The 16,061-nt window shown below is 34.8% G+C and overlaps 1 protein-coding gene across 1 annotated transcript in view; it reads left to right on the forward strand.

The window, feature by feature from the left end:
• The first annotated feature begins 1,832 nt into the window (after nt 1–1,832).
• Nucleotides 1,833–16,061, forward strand: part of hs3st2 (heparan sulfate (glucosamine) 3-O-sulfotransferase 2) — a 53,411-nt gene continuing 39,182 nt past the window's right edge. Inside the window, 1 exon segment of the mRNA NM_001080608.1 lies at nt 1,833–2,362. Within this exon segment, the coding sequence (NP_001074077.1) occupies nt 1,833–2,362 (530 nt within the window).

The following is a 16,061-nucleotide window of genomic DNA, read 5'->3' on the forward strand; positions in this document are numbered from 1 at the left end:
GCTCGTATGTCACTATTCATTTTCATAGAAACCACGTAAACAATCTTTCACACAAACTTTTAAAAGTGACATTACAGTGTTGTGGTGGAAATGACACTGATACTGTGCAACAGTCATATTTTGTAATAAAATTAATATTGATAATAGTCTCACAATAATATCTATAAAATATTATATTAAATATTAAACCTATTTAAATAACCTAATTAAGTTACCAGATAAATAATAATTTTAAATATTTTTTTTTCGTTGTTGAAGTTTAAAACTCTGGGCGAAAACTGTAATTTTGACACCTAAAAAGTGGTTGAATAATATGAAATATATATATTAGAAGGTGGTACATTTTGTAAAAATAAGTTTTATTATTAGTTTTATTATTAGAGAAAGAAAGAGGAATTTGAACAAAATGCCATATATTTTGCATGTATAATCAAAGGACATAACAGTTTCCGTAGTTAAATAATTACCCATATACAGCTGAAGTCAGAATTATTAGCCACCTTTGATTTATTTATATATATATATATATATATATATATATATATATATATATATATATATATATATATATATATATATATATATATATATATATTTCCCAAATTATGTTTAACAGAGCAAGAAACTTTTCACAGTATTTCTGATGATATGCTTTTCTTCTGTAGAAAGTCTTATTCGTTTTATTTCAGCTAGAATAAAAGAAGTTTTTACATTTTAATCCCCATTTTAAGGTGAAAATTATTAGTCCCATTAAGCTATATTAATTCTGACTTCAGCTATTACTTAAATTTATTAACATTAACTCATAATTAATTTTTAAATGATTTATGACGTATGCATTGTACATATCTGTATACATCTCTTTCCTGTCAATCTGCAATTTAAGGAACAAATAATTAACAGAAACAGTTAAAAGTCACTGAGTTTTCCTACAAAGTGCATGGCTGCATGTGAATATTAGCAAAATCTCCATAATTCATTGATCAAACAGTACCCTCTTAAAAGCCCCAGTTGTGAGCACCTCATAAATAACAGTTTAAGTGGAGAGTTGTTTCTTTTCGGGTCTAAGAGAAGCAATTTTGTTAAACTATAAACACTATTTACTATAATTGAAGAATCGATTAAGAATCCACACCATGGTCGCAAGCAATTCACTCAGACGCAGGGCAAATGTGAATTTAAGCAGAATAATGGCACTTAGTGTAATGGCACAGGCTGGGCAGTACTCCTTTAAAAAAGACAAACGCACGAGGAATATGAAAATATGACGTGACGTCAGGCGTCGTCTTTAAATATTGATCTCAAGCGCTTGACTGCCGCAAAGCCGCTCTTGAGAACTTTGGAAAGACACAAACATGAGCTGAGCTGAGCGGTGGCGGGGCGAGCGCTGCGCGGCTTCGCGTTGGGAGCAAAATGTGCCTTTTAGACATGGAATATGAGGTTTCCAAAACGGATTATATTTAGTAGGATGTTGTTTCACACCACCAGGTCAGACGAAGGGATATTTTAACACTATATCAGCACAGAATCAAGTCCGTCCGTGAAGTCTGTCCCTGAGGTGATTTTTTTACGCACAAAAGTGGCGCGAATCTGAAACTAAAGGGCAGTGGAATTACATTCGTTTTCGCTCATTTGGAAACTTTACCTTGTTATCGATACCTGTTCTTCTTTGACTTTCTGTCTTGTGTCTGGTCGGAAATATTAACTATCTTTTTCCCCCCAAATGAGATGTAAGTTGGCGCCGTTGGAGTTGATGGGGAGCAAGAGAAAGCCAGCAAAGCTCACAGAGAAACTTACGGAGAAAAACATGCCGTCTTTTCACCCATGGAGACATGGCATATAGGTTCCTGTCAAGCCGAGTCGTGCCATCCTCAAACAGATTAAGCAGGAGGTTTATTTTTATATTCACTATCTCTTTGTCTTTCATGTATCTATGCTACAGCATCCTCTTCTGCTCCGGTACAATCATGCCTAACCAGAGATTGGAGGAGCAGCGCTGCGTCCATCTGAAGAACGTTGGGAGTAAAAAACTTTTACAAAAGTCACATTATTGCACTATATCAGCAAAGGCGAGAGTTATCTCGGATGAGACGAGGGCTGTGGGTCTCCTAAACCTTACAGGCAACCAAAGCAAACATACAGCCTTCCAGAAAACAGAGCTGGCAGATCACAAGCAGAGTAATAATAGTAATTCGCCAAAATATGGGAATAAGAAGTTGCCCAATGCACTTATAGTTGGGGTTAAGAAAGGAGGCACCAGGGCGGTTCTGGAGTTCATCCGGATTCATCCAGATGTTCGAGCTCTTGGGACTGAACCACATTTCTTTGATAGAAACTATGACAAAGGACTGGACTGGTACAGGTAAGGTTAATTTTTTAATGTCTGCTTTTGGAATATATTTTGAATTCATAATTAAAGGATAACCAACATTAAAGTTACTATTGTTTACACAAACACACACAAATCTTAAAAAAAAAAGTGCTGTTTGTTGAAAATGTGTAGCAGGTATCACCGTCATGCAGATGTTCACAATTGCAAGATTGATATTGTTAAAAGTAATATTGTGTATCTTGTATTTCAGACAATAAATAAATAAATAAATAAGGCAGTTGCCCATTTATAAATAAGTCAAAGCATCAAGCTTTGTATGTCATCAAGAAGTGCACAGACTATAAGTCGGACTGGAATTTATAACATGATTCTTCTCCGATGCACTTAGGGTTTTACATGACATCACTAGCCAAGGAAACCTAAACATGAAAAAGATGTATAAATAAACAGGCTATATTGCACAAAAAAAAAAAAAAAAAAAAAAACTATTTGATGTCATTTGCAAGGGGGGAAGACAATTAAATATAATTTGCCATCATTTATTCATTTGTTTTTTAGCCCATTCTTTATAAAACATTTACTCCAAACCACTGAAGTAATCTGATCTAAAACAATGTAAACAGTCAAAAGAGATAATTCAAAAAGTCAAATTATTTTAGTTTTGCTTTACATAGCATTCCTGAATTGCAGACAAATGAAAAACATTATTCTGATATTGCAAATAAAAGAAACATTCATTCATTTTCTTTTTGGCTAAGCCCCTTTTATTAATCAGGGGTCGCCACAACCGAATGAACCGCCAATTTATGTTTTACGCAGCGGATGCCCTTCCAGCTGCAACCCAACCCTGGGAAAGAAACAATATATTCTAAATATGTCAAAGGATTTGTTTCTCTAACTTTACTGGATGTATTAGTTATGCATTAAAGTATTTTATTTCATTTTTTTTTTCTATAAAGGTTTGATCATTTTTCTTCCAAAAACCACAAATATAGTATTTGAGGTTACTTGCTTGTCTAACAATGAATATAAAATGCAAAACCTTAATTTTAAGTTCAGAATAAATGTTTTCAGCAGTTTACAGAACAAAATGGAAATGGTATTTTACTCAATTATATAGCAACACAACTATTAAATAACTATTAAAAATGTAATAAAACTATTAAATAAAATTCCTACTAACTATACTAAATAAAATTAGACAACACTAATGCATATTAAATAATATTAGTACAAAATATTAAATTAACCAATATGAATAAAATAGTGGATCAACTATATATAGCTACACAACTATTAAATAAAATTAGTCAATTTCATCAATGGCGAGTAAATATTATTACTACTAAATATTATGAATAAAACAGTTCCACAAGACCCTCAAACTAAAGGAAAAATTTTAGAAAAATCCCTTGCAGAAATTGCGGAGAACTTAAAAGTTGCTAAAATATCCCAAATGTAATATCAGCAGGGTGCAAAAATGATGAAAAGTGCCTTTTTTCAGTGGCAGCAAGACAAGAGCTGAAAACCCGAACTGCTGACAAGGAGATGTTAGCAGTAAGTCATACTGCGAGAGCAGGAATGATAGCGTTTTTGGCCAGAGACCCGGAGCGGAGTGACACAGAGTGATTGCAGTGTTCGGTTTCAAGGGGGAAAATATGCAGATAAAGGCCAATGGATCTCTTTCAAGAGTAAACCTTCCATAAAGCCTGCCAGGGAAAGGCATGGATCATATTGATCAGTGGGCAGATTAAAATCAACTCCTTCCTTCCTTCTTCCCTTTCTGCTGATGGGCTGCCATTCAAATACCCATCGGGGAGCCGTTGGACTAGCTGTGCAAGGAGTCTGTGTCGATTCAGTGTAGGGCTGTGGTGTAGGGGTCTCTGGGAGACAATATCATTCCTCCCACTTCCAGCACGGCGTCTGCCTGCAGCTCAGCTTCAGTAATTACACACACACATCACATCCCGGCCCAGACAGGACAGAGAGCGAAAGACAGGACTCCCCATGGGCCGTGTCCAAATGTAAGGGGGGGAAAATCCATAGTAGGCAACAGAACATACCTGTGCGAGAGCAGCCTTTCAGCCATTAGCAGGTGTTGCGGCTTGTTCTGTCTGCCCATCTGGAAACCGCAATAAAACACACTTCTCCTGTGTTTGTGTTAGTTTAGGGGCAGCTCCACTCACCCACAGCCAACTGTGCTTAAATCAATTGAAGCGGATGTGTTTGTGAGATGTGCCGATCGATGCCAGTCCCTTGTATTTGGACATGGGAAGAAAAAGATGCGAGAGAAAAAAAAGATGTAAGCAGTAAGAAAAAAAATGAGGCGGGATGAAGGGGAGATAAAAGAATAGCAGAAATGTTGCGTGGTTCTGTGAACAAATAAATGCCTACAAACAAGCTATTATTAGAGCAGATATGCTCTTTTGTTAAGTACGGCAAGATAAGTCTGTTATACAGTAGTTCTTGTGATTTATTTAAAGAGCTATTGATGCCAGAGGAGTTTGTGTATGACAATGCTGGTAATTAAGGTATATTGAAAAAGTAGATTTGAAATGGACTAGCTAACACTTTGACTAGCTGCTTATTAGCATGCATATTATCATTAGGAATGCAACGATTATACATTTTGGTTGTGTGATTATCATCTGAGGAAAATCACGGTTTCACGGTCATCACGATTATTATGCAATTTCAAAACACTTCTAGCTTAAAAACTCCTTATATTTTTAAGTTTTATTCATTTATTCACAGTCGCTAAATGATAAAGCACAAAATAATAGTAATTAAAAAAAAAACAATAGTTCATTTCTCTTTGGACTTTGGAATAAATTTACTGAAAATAAATAACAGAACAATGAAAAAATAAATAAATATGATAATAAAAAATGGGGTTGTCTAATGTTAATCTAAGCATAATATTAGCTTGTATTTCCCAGACCCTCTAGTTTTTCACAATTTCTTTTTGTGATTTTTTTTGCGGTAATTTTGTGACGGTAAATCCCAGAAATTTGCTGCAAAATTTTTCGATAAAAAAAAAAAAAAAATCTATATAAATGTAAAACATTATATGTATTTACCATATTAGGTAGCCTGTGTTAGGTGTGCAATCTAAAACAATGACAATGGCACAAATCATAAAAATAAAGCTTCTTTATTTTGGTCTCTTGTCAAGACAAGATCTAAAACAGTTGGGATTAATCCAAAGAAAGGTTGTATTACTCTTATTTTTATCCTTGATTTTACTTTCTCTCAAATTTTACTACCCGGAGCATCTTACATCATGTCATACATGCCACATGCATTAGTGCTTGCCTTACCGTATTACACCTAAAACACGAATTGTAGTACAACGTGTCAATGGCAGGAAAGCATTTTCTCTCGTTAACTGCAGGGAAAGAGTTAAACAAATTTTTAACTCATTTAATTTATGGATTTGACGCACATCATAAAACCAGCCATACATGTAAAGCACAAATAATGTTCTTCAATTCAGTCACATCTAGCAGCCATCACCCTTGAACCAATCTCATCTCCACCTGTCTGTTCCATTGCTGTTTACAACTATCTTTTGCAGTCTGATGCACGTCAAATGCTCAAAATGCCCAATATGCGCTGCAATATGTCTATATCTCATCTTAGCTATGACCTCACATGTAAATCACTCACGCTTCATCTGCTTTTGCTTACTGAACAGGCTGCAAAACAATTCTGCCCCTTTCATGCAATGTAATGATTGTGAGGGCGTAGGTAACGTCATTTTTCGAGAGACACTCAAATACATCACATGCATTATATGTTTATAAGTAGGCCCACCCGGAATCTGCGCATGCAGAATTCCACAGACATTCAGCCCATCATTAATTCTGTTTATTTACTTGAGTAAATGTGTTTAAATCTATATTTAAACTTAACAAAAATCTACATTATCGATGCTGTAAAAGGTCCTTATAAAACTGAAAAATTGAAAAACATTCACATCGATCTTTCAACCAGAAGATTTCAGTGGCTGAACAACACTTCAGTGCCTATAACCCATTCATAACAGCCCAATCTACATCAGCTCTGCGTGACAAAAATAATCAGAACATTATCTGTCTAAGAGAAATACTTCAGATATGGTGTCGTCCTTCCTCCAGCGTGCAAAAGTAACTCCAATGTTGATTCAGGATTTAAAAAAAAAAAAGTTTCGATTCAGCAGGTTTTAACAGTTCTCTCTCGCTCTCTATCACTCTCGTGAACGCGCAGCACAGCAAAGCTGCGTACAAACAGGTGCGCAGTAGCTAAAATTTGCATTTGCTGACAGACAGTTTAAGCTTGGTATCAGAATTATGGGAATTATCGGCCCGACATTTGGACAAACATTTTTAGTCTTATGCCTTACCCAGAACATAAAAATGCATTTATATAATTTACTTTAATCAGTACTAATTGCAATGTGAAAAGACTTTCAACCAGCACAACAAAAAAAAAAATGTTTCTGAAGACAATCACCTACTGCACCTTTAATACCTTATTTTGCATGACGATATTTAGACTTGGGATGATAACCAGTTTTATGGTTTAGTGTGGTTCAGAAAAGTCAATTTTAAAATCTCAAAATTTTGAGTTATACCATTTCAAGGTATATGCATGTAGTTGTTGTTTTGTTTTCAAAGAGTATTTAATTTCATTTATTTAGGGCAAAAAAACTAATAATAAATAAATATATATATATATATATATATATATATATATATATATATATATATATATATATATATATATATATATATATATATATATATATACACATCTTACCAACTATAGACCTCAACAGTGCAGTGGTTTACTTTATATCCAAAGAAAAGTAAGATATCCAAGGATGCCTTTCTAAGTTGACCAGATATTTCAAAAGAACACATTTTAGAGCAGTAATCACAATGTTGTAAAACCAAGATATTTTTATGCAAGGTTATCATACCATCAGAATTTTACGCCCCATGCCTAACCACATTGCAGATCTCATAACTGAACCTCATATCTAAACATAATTGCTATGACAACTGCTTTCCTATGGATATGTGGGAATTAGGAACTAATTTATTGAAAATGGTGAATATGTTACCAGATAATATACAGTATAAATGCTGTAGACAATAAATGACACTCCGGAAGTGTACATATTGCTAAGTGGCATTCATTCATTCATTTTCCTTTGGCATAGTCTCTGATAATCAGAGGTCCCCACAATGGAATGAACCGCCAACTATTCCAGCATATGTTTACTCAGCGGATGCCCTCTCAGCCGGAACTTAGTATTGGGAACACCCATACACCGTCACATTCACTCACACACTCATATACTATGGACAATTTAGTTTATCCTATTCACTTATAGCGCATGTCTATAGACTGTGGAGGGAATCAGAGTACCCTGAGGAAACCCACACAAACACGGGGAGAACATGCAAACTCCACACAAAAATGCCAGTTGACTCAGTTAGGACTCGAACCAGCAACATTCTTCCTGTGAGGTGACAGTGTAAACTACTAAGCCTTCATGCCGTCCTTGCTAAGTTGCATTGTTGAAAGTACATGTAATGCTACTTGATAGGGTTGAGAAGTTTTAGCACAAGACAAAATTATTTTTTAGTGCTATAACTGATAGTAAAAATGAAGGAATGTTTGCATATACTCACTGTTTGAAATGAGGCTTCTATACAGTGGTCAGTAAAAGGGGAATTAATCATCGTATTATCTTCAAATTGCCCAATAAAATTTGACCTATTTTTTATCAAACATAAGAACACAAGAAACGTCACAACTGGTGTAAAAAAAGTAGTGGGCACTAAATCATTGTGACAGAATCATAAAATTATTAAATCATAAAATCATTGAATCATAATGACAGAGCTAATCATTCTACAATAATGTTTGTGTGAACTTGTGTAGCTTCTTAATGCACTCTTATATATATTTTCACATAAAATAACTTAGCAAACTCACCTTATAACTTCAGTACAATATGTTAAATAAGTCATTCTGTTAAATGATTCCATAGTCATGATTATTATTCAAACTTATTCAATAAAAGTAGTTACATCTTGTTTATTCTGCTATCACTATGGGGATTTGCTGGGTAGCACCATGGGTATTTGGACAGGTTTGTGGGTTTGTGTAAGAACTCCCTGTGGCCTTCAGAGGATATTTTACAACATCAAACGATGCTTTCCTGACAAGATGTGCATGACTAATGCAGCTTTAATTAATTGCGTTTGCAACTTCAATTTGATATATCACCCAGCCCTAAATAAAAGATTGATCTTGGAATTTAAGAATCAATATCTATACTTCAATAAATACTGTATAAAATTATGAAATTTATTATTCAGCCTGTTAAGTGGTTAAAACAATGCCGTTTGGTACACATTAGGTGTGAGAATACTATGATTCCTTTCAATTGAGTGCTATTCGATTCTTGGGGTCACAAATCAATTTAAAATTAATTCTCAATTTTGAATGCTTTAAATCCAAAATGAATACAGTGAGAGAACAGAGGCCAAACCATGAGCATCCCACATGCTTCGGTATGTATTTGCATTATTATTTATTTTTACTTGCACTGATGGTTCATGAAGATCCTTTAATAGCATCCATATAATTTATTAAAACCATTTATAAATGGTATATTGAACAAAAAGTGTTTTTTCTATGGCTTTACAGAAGACGAAATAACAAACAAACAATCATTTGTTTATTTATTTATTTATTTATTTATTTATTTATTTATTTATTTATTTATTTAAATGTTGTTAATAAAACCACACTTCACTCATGGCATACTGTAGGTATTTTTTGGGTTAGTATTAATTGACAGTTTCCATATGGTGATTTGATACGTAATTCTTTGGAACTTGCCAAATTCGCTAAACATAATTGTGTTGTTATTATCATATTACTTAACATTTAGAAGATTAAAATGTGAAACACTGAATATTTGTGGAATGAATAAATGTATGGTTAAACCCCTAATGCACACTCAGTAAATCATGCCTTTATAAAGCACTCATGCGATCACATATTAACGAACAAACACACCGCTTCTCTTACTCTCTCACTAAAAAACTCATCAATACTATTTGTGGATGGGTTAATTAAAATGCCACGGAGGCCAAGACACTGAAACAGTCCCCCTAATCCTCACTGAAAGCCATTTTATTTTAGCCACTGACATCTTGCAATAAGAGGACCAATAAGGGCTGCAATAAAGGGCAGAAGTAATGAGAAAGATGAATTGGCTGATTAAGTCAAAAGTTCCTTATAAAGCCCTTTAATAATGTGTTTTAGAGTCTTGTTTTTCTTTTTACCTCAATCTCAGCACTGGCAGGGTGCGTTCATTAAATTCACGTAGCGTAGTTAAGATTACCCCTGGGATTTTACCAGAAGTCATCCTAGATGGAGAAAAAACAACAACAAAGTCTTAGGTTGAAATAATAAGATCTAGCTTTATAAAAGAAGGTCGCAAGGTTTCTGGACAGTTTCATTAATTGTTGAGTTTTGTGTGCATGACCACTCCTCCGAAGAGAGATGTCATGCATATGTGGCCTCATTACTTTATTTTCCGAATGCACAAGGATATGGCCTCATTTGTTGTAGTCAAACCTGTTTTCCCATTACGAGAGGACGCTCGTGAGCCTGCTGATGTTGGTTTAATATTCCAGCAATCAAACAAATATTCTGCACCATCCGAACTTGAAAGGGCATCTGGCTTCGATTGATTTTACCATAGTTGGACGATCTTCAAGTAGATTCCCTAAGAAGTCCTCAGATTGTACGAGATGTCTTTTTAACATTTGCTGGAGCCAAGAAATTCCTCCTGGTCCTCCATTAATTGGCTCGAAGGGGGATAGGAGCAGCAAAACACAACAGTCAGAAAGGTTGACGAGGACGTAAAGTTGGGCAGAGCTTATTTAACTGGGGGAAAAGAAAAACGCACATTCCTCTTGCCCACAAGAGACTTTCTATTCCCGCGCATCACTAACGGGAATTGCTAATCCCGGCATGCTTCGGAGAGTTGTAGAACTTCCTATAGCATTAATTACTTACACAATTCATTCTTGAATGCGTCCTCAGCGGGGAACGGGAAGCCACCGAGATGGTTTGATTTGGCGATTTTAGTGTAAATTACTCATTAGACATGAGTGCCACTAGCTAGAGCTACGAGTAAATACAAGCTACTCCGAGACGGTGCGTCTACCGATGGGAGTCCATTATGGGACTGACTGGATTAAGGATGAATGTTGAATGCTCTGAGTCACTCTAGAGACAAACCGCACAACCGCTGAGGAGCTGAAGGTGAGCGTTCAGATTCACTTGAAGAGAGGCAGTCATCATATATTATCATACATTATGGCATCCAACTGGTCCTCTAGTGTGCAAATTAAACCATGTTTATGCTCAGCCTATAAGATTCATTGACTCAGAGTAGAATTTAGCACATTTTGTTGTGCCTCTCTGAAATAGGCTAGACATTTTGTCAATTTATTTTTTTTAAATCAATTAAAAGCACACTTAATGCATTTATTGTAAGTCATGTCCTTGCTTTATTGCAAGTAAATTATCTCTAGAGTTTTCATGTGCAATGAAAACACATGTGCTTGAGAGAAGCCTCTCCAATGTATTATATTTTCAGGATAACGTTACAGCATAAAGACCAAGGACACTCTTCATAAACCTGCCTCGTACAGTGAGAAGAAAAAAAAATATCTCTTGAACCTTTAACACTACAGGCTGCGTTTGGTGATAACCTAACATCACACTTTAGAACACATTCCTGACAGTGAATAACAGGTAGCAGTTTTTGTTGATGCTTTACAGTTCATATAGACAGGGGCGATGAATGGAGCTGCGGGAAGAAAAAAAAAAAGAGAGTAAAAAAACATGCTGCAGTCTGTACCGAGTACCGAGACTTGGACGATGATTAATCTTCCAAAGGGACAATGACCCAAAAATATACCCCTAAAATGTAATAGTCACACAGAAGTGGAGAGAAAAGTTCAGCTTCTGAAGTAACCCAAATCAACGTCACTTCAATAAAAATAAAATTGTGTTCATATAGACCTTTCTTAGAACGCAAAATTACCAGTTATGCTTTGCGTGTAGCGTAAGAAGGATGCTTTGAACATCTGGTTGGCAGCTTGATGTGTATAAAGAGTTACATTTGGACAGCTTTGAAACTATAGTTTTAATCTATTTTACTTCCTTTTATTGTCTTTGAACTTATACTGCTATTGATCAGCACCACCTCCTAGACTGATTTATTTATTTTTTTCATTTGATCTAATGGGATAGAAAACAACTCATTGTTTATTTCCCTCATCTGCCGTTAAAATGGAGCCTAGGCATAGCTAAAGTGAACATTCTTTTTCTTTTTTTCCAAATATATAACCAACCCAAACAACTGTAATTAACCAAAATGTTTGTTGCACATACATACTGTCCCACTAACACGCTTATTTGAACGAGTGGCACAAGGTCAAAATAAAGTGGTATTTTGAAATTGCAGAAAAGCATATAGTGCTAATTAATTCTTAAACTGCTTCTGATTAGAATCAACATGCAAATCAGCCAGAATAGTGTCATTACAAACTTGTATTGGTAATTTTTGAAATTGCATACATACCTGTTAAGTTCCATGCCGGTAATATGGATTGCTCTAAAATGCAGTGACGTATTGCATGTGATGCATGTGTGCCTTGATGAGCCACAGACTTCGTTATAACAGCTAACAAGTTACGAACACGGATGTCATATTTCAACATGTTATCTGGTGGAAGACCCTGAATTTAAATAATGTTGTGTTTAATAGACGTCTAATAGACATCTAAACGTAGAAAGCTTGGCTAAAACAAGGTTAAACTTAGGCTGTCAGTGAAAATCGAATAGACATCCAAGAATAGCCCAAAACTAGTCGACAGATTAGACAGACTTTATTTGTGTAGTCACTTATTTCTGTTCATTTAATGACTAGTCTAGTTTTGGCTTATTCCTTGATGTCTATTAGATTTTCACCGACAGCCCAAATTTAGCCTTGTTTTTAGCCAAGACGACTATGTTTTGGCGTCTATTAGACATCTATTAGACATCTTTAAAAAACAAAAATTGCTTGCTGGGCTAGGAGAACGTTTTTCTTTCTCACTTGAACCACATCAAACAAGCATAATAGATTTAACACATGAAACATCTCAAAAACTTTCCGAAAGCCACACAAAACAGTATTGAACCCCAGTTGAGAAACGCTGACAATTATAAACGGAAGTACTAAGCATTCTACCTGAAGGCGCTGGTCACTATGGCATCCTCCATGCAGCAATGACGAAAAAGGTCTTTAGTGGTTTGAAAAAAAGTGTTTGCCTTTATGGTTCAGATCATCAACCAAATTTAAATATAGTCAAAGATAACACAAATAAAACACATCATACATTTCTTACTATTAGGAAAAAACAATCCAAAACCACATAGCCCTGTGTGAAAAAGCGTTACCCACAGTCTTTTACATTTTACTGTATAAGCTTATTCTACACATATAAGAGTGTGCTGCCATTGAAATCTATTTGGCTGAAGGCATCAAGTCTCATTTTAGAGGAACGGCTCATTATGCTTCTTTATGTTGCAAACTGATATTTTCTTATTATATTAATATACTTTTTATGTGTAGTCACGAACACACTTGCTTGAAGTGCAAGTAATTTACCGTTTTCTGCCGTTTATTTTCTGTTCCTAGTCATTTCTCCCATAGGCGTCTGAATCTGAAGTTTTAAAACAATTGCAAAAACGGTCGAACTTACGCATCACAGTATAAGGTCAGTAAAATGTCTGCATCTCGAGGTCGGTCTGTCTACCTATACGCTATCTGATGTGATTTTTCACTATGCACAATTTGATTGGATGAGAATCGCAAGACTGATTATTCTGCTTAGCCAATAAACGTACAAATAAAACATGTACAGTTTAATGACTACAGCAGGTTTAGTGCAGTAAAAGTACCAAAATTGCTGTAAAATTTACTCGGGTGAAGTGAATGTACACATTTTTTTTTAAGACTACGTAGTTAAGTACAAGTCCGGAGGAAGAAAAAAAAATACTCAATTCCAGTGATTTGAGTATTAATAATTTGCTATTTTACAACACTGTTGACATGACAACTGAACACTCTGTATAGATAAAGGTCTTTAAAGTGTGTCATTTAACTTGCTTTTTCATTTATGTTTCAATGCATTGTAACAGACTGAAGAAGGCCAGGAAGCATTTAACAGTTCAAACTTGTCTTTTAATGAACTTTTGCACGTTGCAAACTGAGTAATCCTTTAACTCTCCAAAACATCGACTCACTCTCTCCAAAAAAAAACACATGTCCTCTTTTATGGAAAACATAATAACACAACCCCCCCCCACCCTCCTCTTTCTCGAGTTTATAGACTCGCTTTCCATCCTCAGCCTCACATTACACAACATAATCACACACCCAAAATATAACACAGGAAACCTTTTCTAGCATGCTACAGTATGTTTCATCTACACAGAATCACCTTTCGCATAAAATTAAGTATGCCCATGAGACAGTGTTGATTATATGCATCTAAAAAATGACTTGTCATTCATAAACAGTCCTCTCAAACTAGGAGCATCAGCAGTTTAACAGGCGTATGCATCACCTGACCTATCTGAAGAACACAACATCTAGAGCAAGGGGGATGAATACTAATGTATTCAATTATTATCTCTTTTTTGGTATTATTTTTAGATCAGTATGTTAACTGTTCCTTTCAACAACATAGAGGACTCCAAAAAGATTTTATACTGCACATATAAGCGCCAGACAGAGATATAAATATCGTTTTTCACTTTTTTTCAGGCTCCAGTGCATAAAAAAATAACCATTTCCCATTTTAAAATCAATTCACAAGCCAATGCTTATTCACAAGCGTGCCTTCTGGGAGAAGATGGTGGTAGGAGATGGTGTGCGGTGAAGCTATTTGTTGATATTGGATGCCATTTTAGTCATGACTTCCTCGGGAATGGTTTTAGTGCACCCATAGATGGTTTCATATATGACCATTACTTCAAAAGCTGCATCAAGAAAATGAAAAATAGCGATAATAATGTGTTATATAAGGATATACAGATATACATCTGTTTTTGCTAATAAACAAAGACACATCACACTTGTTTAAAGTCATTAATGTGACAATTTCGAGAAAATAAAAATAATAGATTCTAGTAACAATGCAGTGTTAAAATTATATATTGTATCAATAATCACACTGTAAACCAACCATAAAATTTTTTTTTTAAAGTATGTACAATAACAAAGAAAATAAAAAAATGAACATTTAAAGAAAAACATGTTTTTTTTTTTTTATATTATTATTGTATTTACTTGTTTAGAGTATTTCCAGTGTATCGTATTTTCAGCCTGATCTCATGGGGAAATACAAGTATTTTACGTTTTGTCAGTTTAGTGGCTAATTCGTACGAATTCGTACAAGTTCAGTCATGCGAAAATGTACGATTTTAAAAAGGAGGCGTGGCACCCAACCCCATCCCTAACCCCAACCGTCATTGGGTGATGAGCAAATCGTAAAAAATTGTATGAATTAGATCGTACGAATTCATACCAATTAGCCACTAAATCAAAAAGTTACGAATTGCCGTGAGATTGCGTTGGTATTTTTGTGTGAGTTTCAGAGCAGAATAAAACTAATTAATCACTGATATGTCATGCAATTTTCTATTTTTAAATAACAAGTAAACATTATAGGGAAATATAAGAAAAAAACAATCATAGTTGTGTATGTTGTAGAGCAGGGATACATAAGTTTAGAGATCAAGAGGTACACAAAAATGGGCCACAAATTTGAATTTGCATTAAAAAAAGCTAAATTAAAATTGCATTATTAAAAGCAGTTTATCACTAAGTCGTCCTGTAAATTCTTGTTCTACATAAAAATAATAATAATAAAAATAATAATGCACAAAATAATAAAAAATAATAATGAACGTGGTAATAAAAGGGGCAGCACCCACCTTGGTTACCCTCAGTGGTTAGCACTGTTGCCCTTACAGCAAGAAAGTTGCTGGTTTCCTTGTGTAGGATTCCTCTGGGTGCACTGACTTCCCCCACAAACCAAAGACTTGTGGTATAGGTGAACTAAATTGGCCATAATGTGTGAATACGAAAGTGTATGTGTGTTTCCCAGTAGTGGGTTGCAGCTGGAAAGGCATCCACTGCGTAAAACATATGCCAGAATAATTGGCGGTTCATTCTGCTGTGGCGACCTCTGATAAATAAGGGACTTTTTTGGTAATAAAAAAACGAATGGTAATAAAAAAATTAAAAAAAACTCATTAACATCTAAAGTCATTAATGTCACAATTTATAGGAAAATTGGAATTTTAGCCACAATACAGTTATATATATGTCAAATAAACACACATTTACCTTTAAATCTAACCATAAATATTTATTTAGGATTTTTTTTATGGTAAAATTACAAATCGTAATAAAATATCTTTAAATGGCAATGTTTTGCAAATGCTGTGCACTCTGGCACAATACAACAGTTCTGTGTGCGGTGCGAAGCAGAACTTAAATTATTAATTGCTGAAAATTGAATATTGGAATTAATTTTAATGAATTCTACGGGAATGGTTTCAGTGTCAGCCATTATACAAATCAACTACAGCT

The sequence above is a fragment of the Danio rerio genome, chromosome 3, assembly GCF_052040795.2.
Source record: "Danio rerio strain M-AB ecotype USA chromosome 3, GRCz13ab, whole genome shotgun sequence".
NCBI classification, from domain to species: domain Eukaryota; kingdom Metazoa; phylum Chordata; class Actinopteri; order Cypriniformes; family Danionidae; genus Danio; species Danio rerio.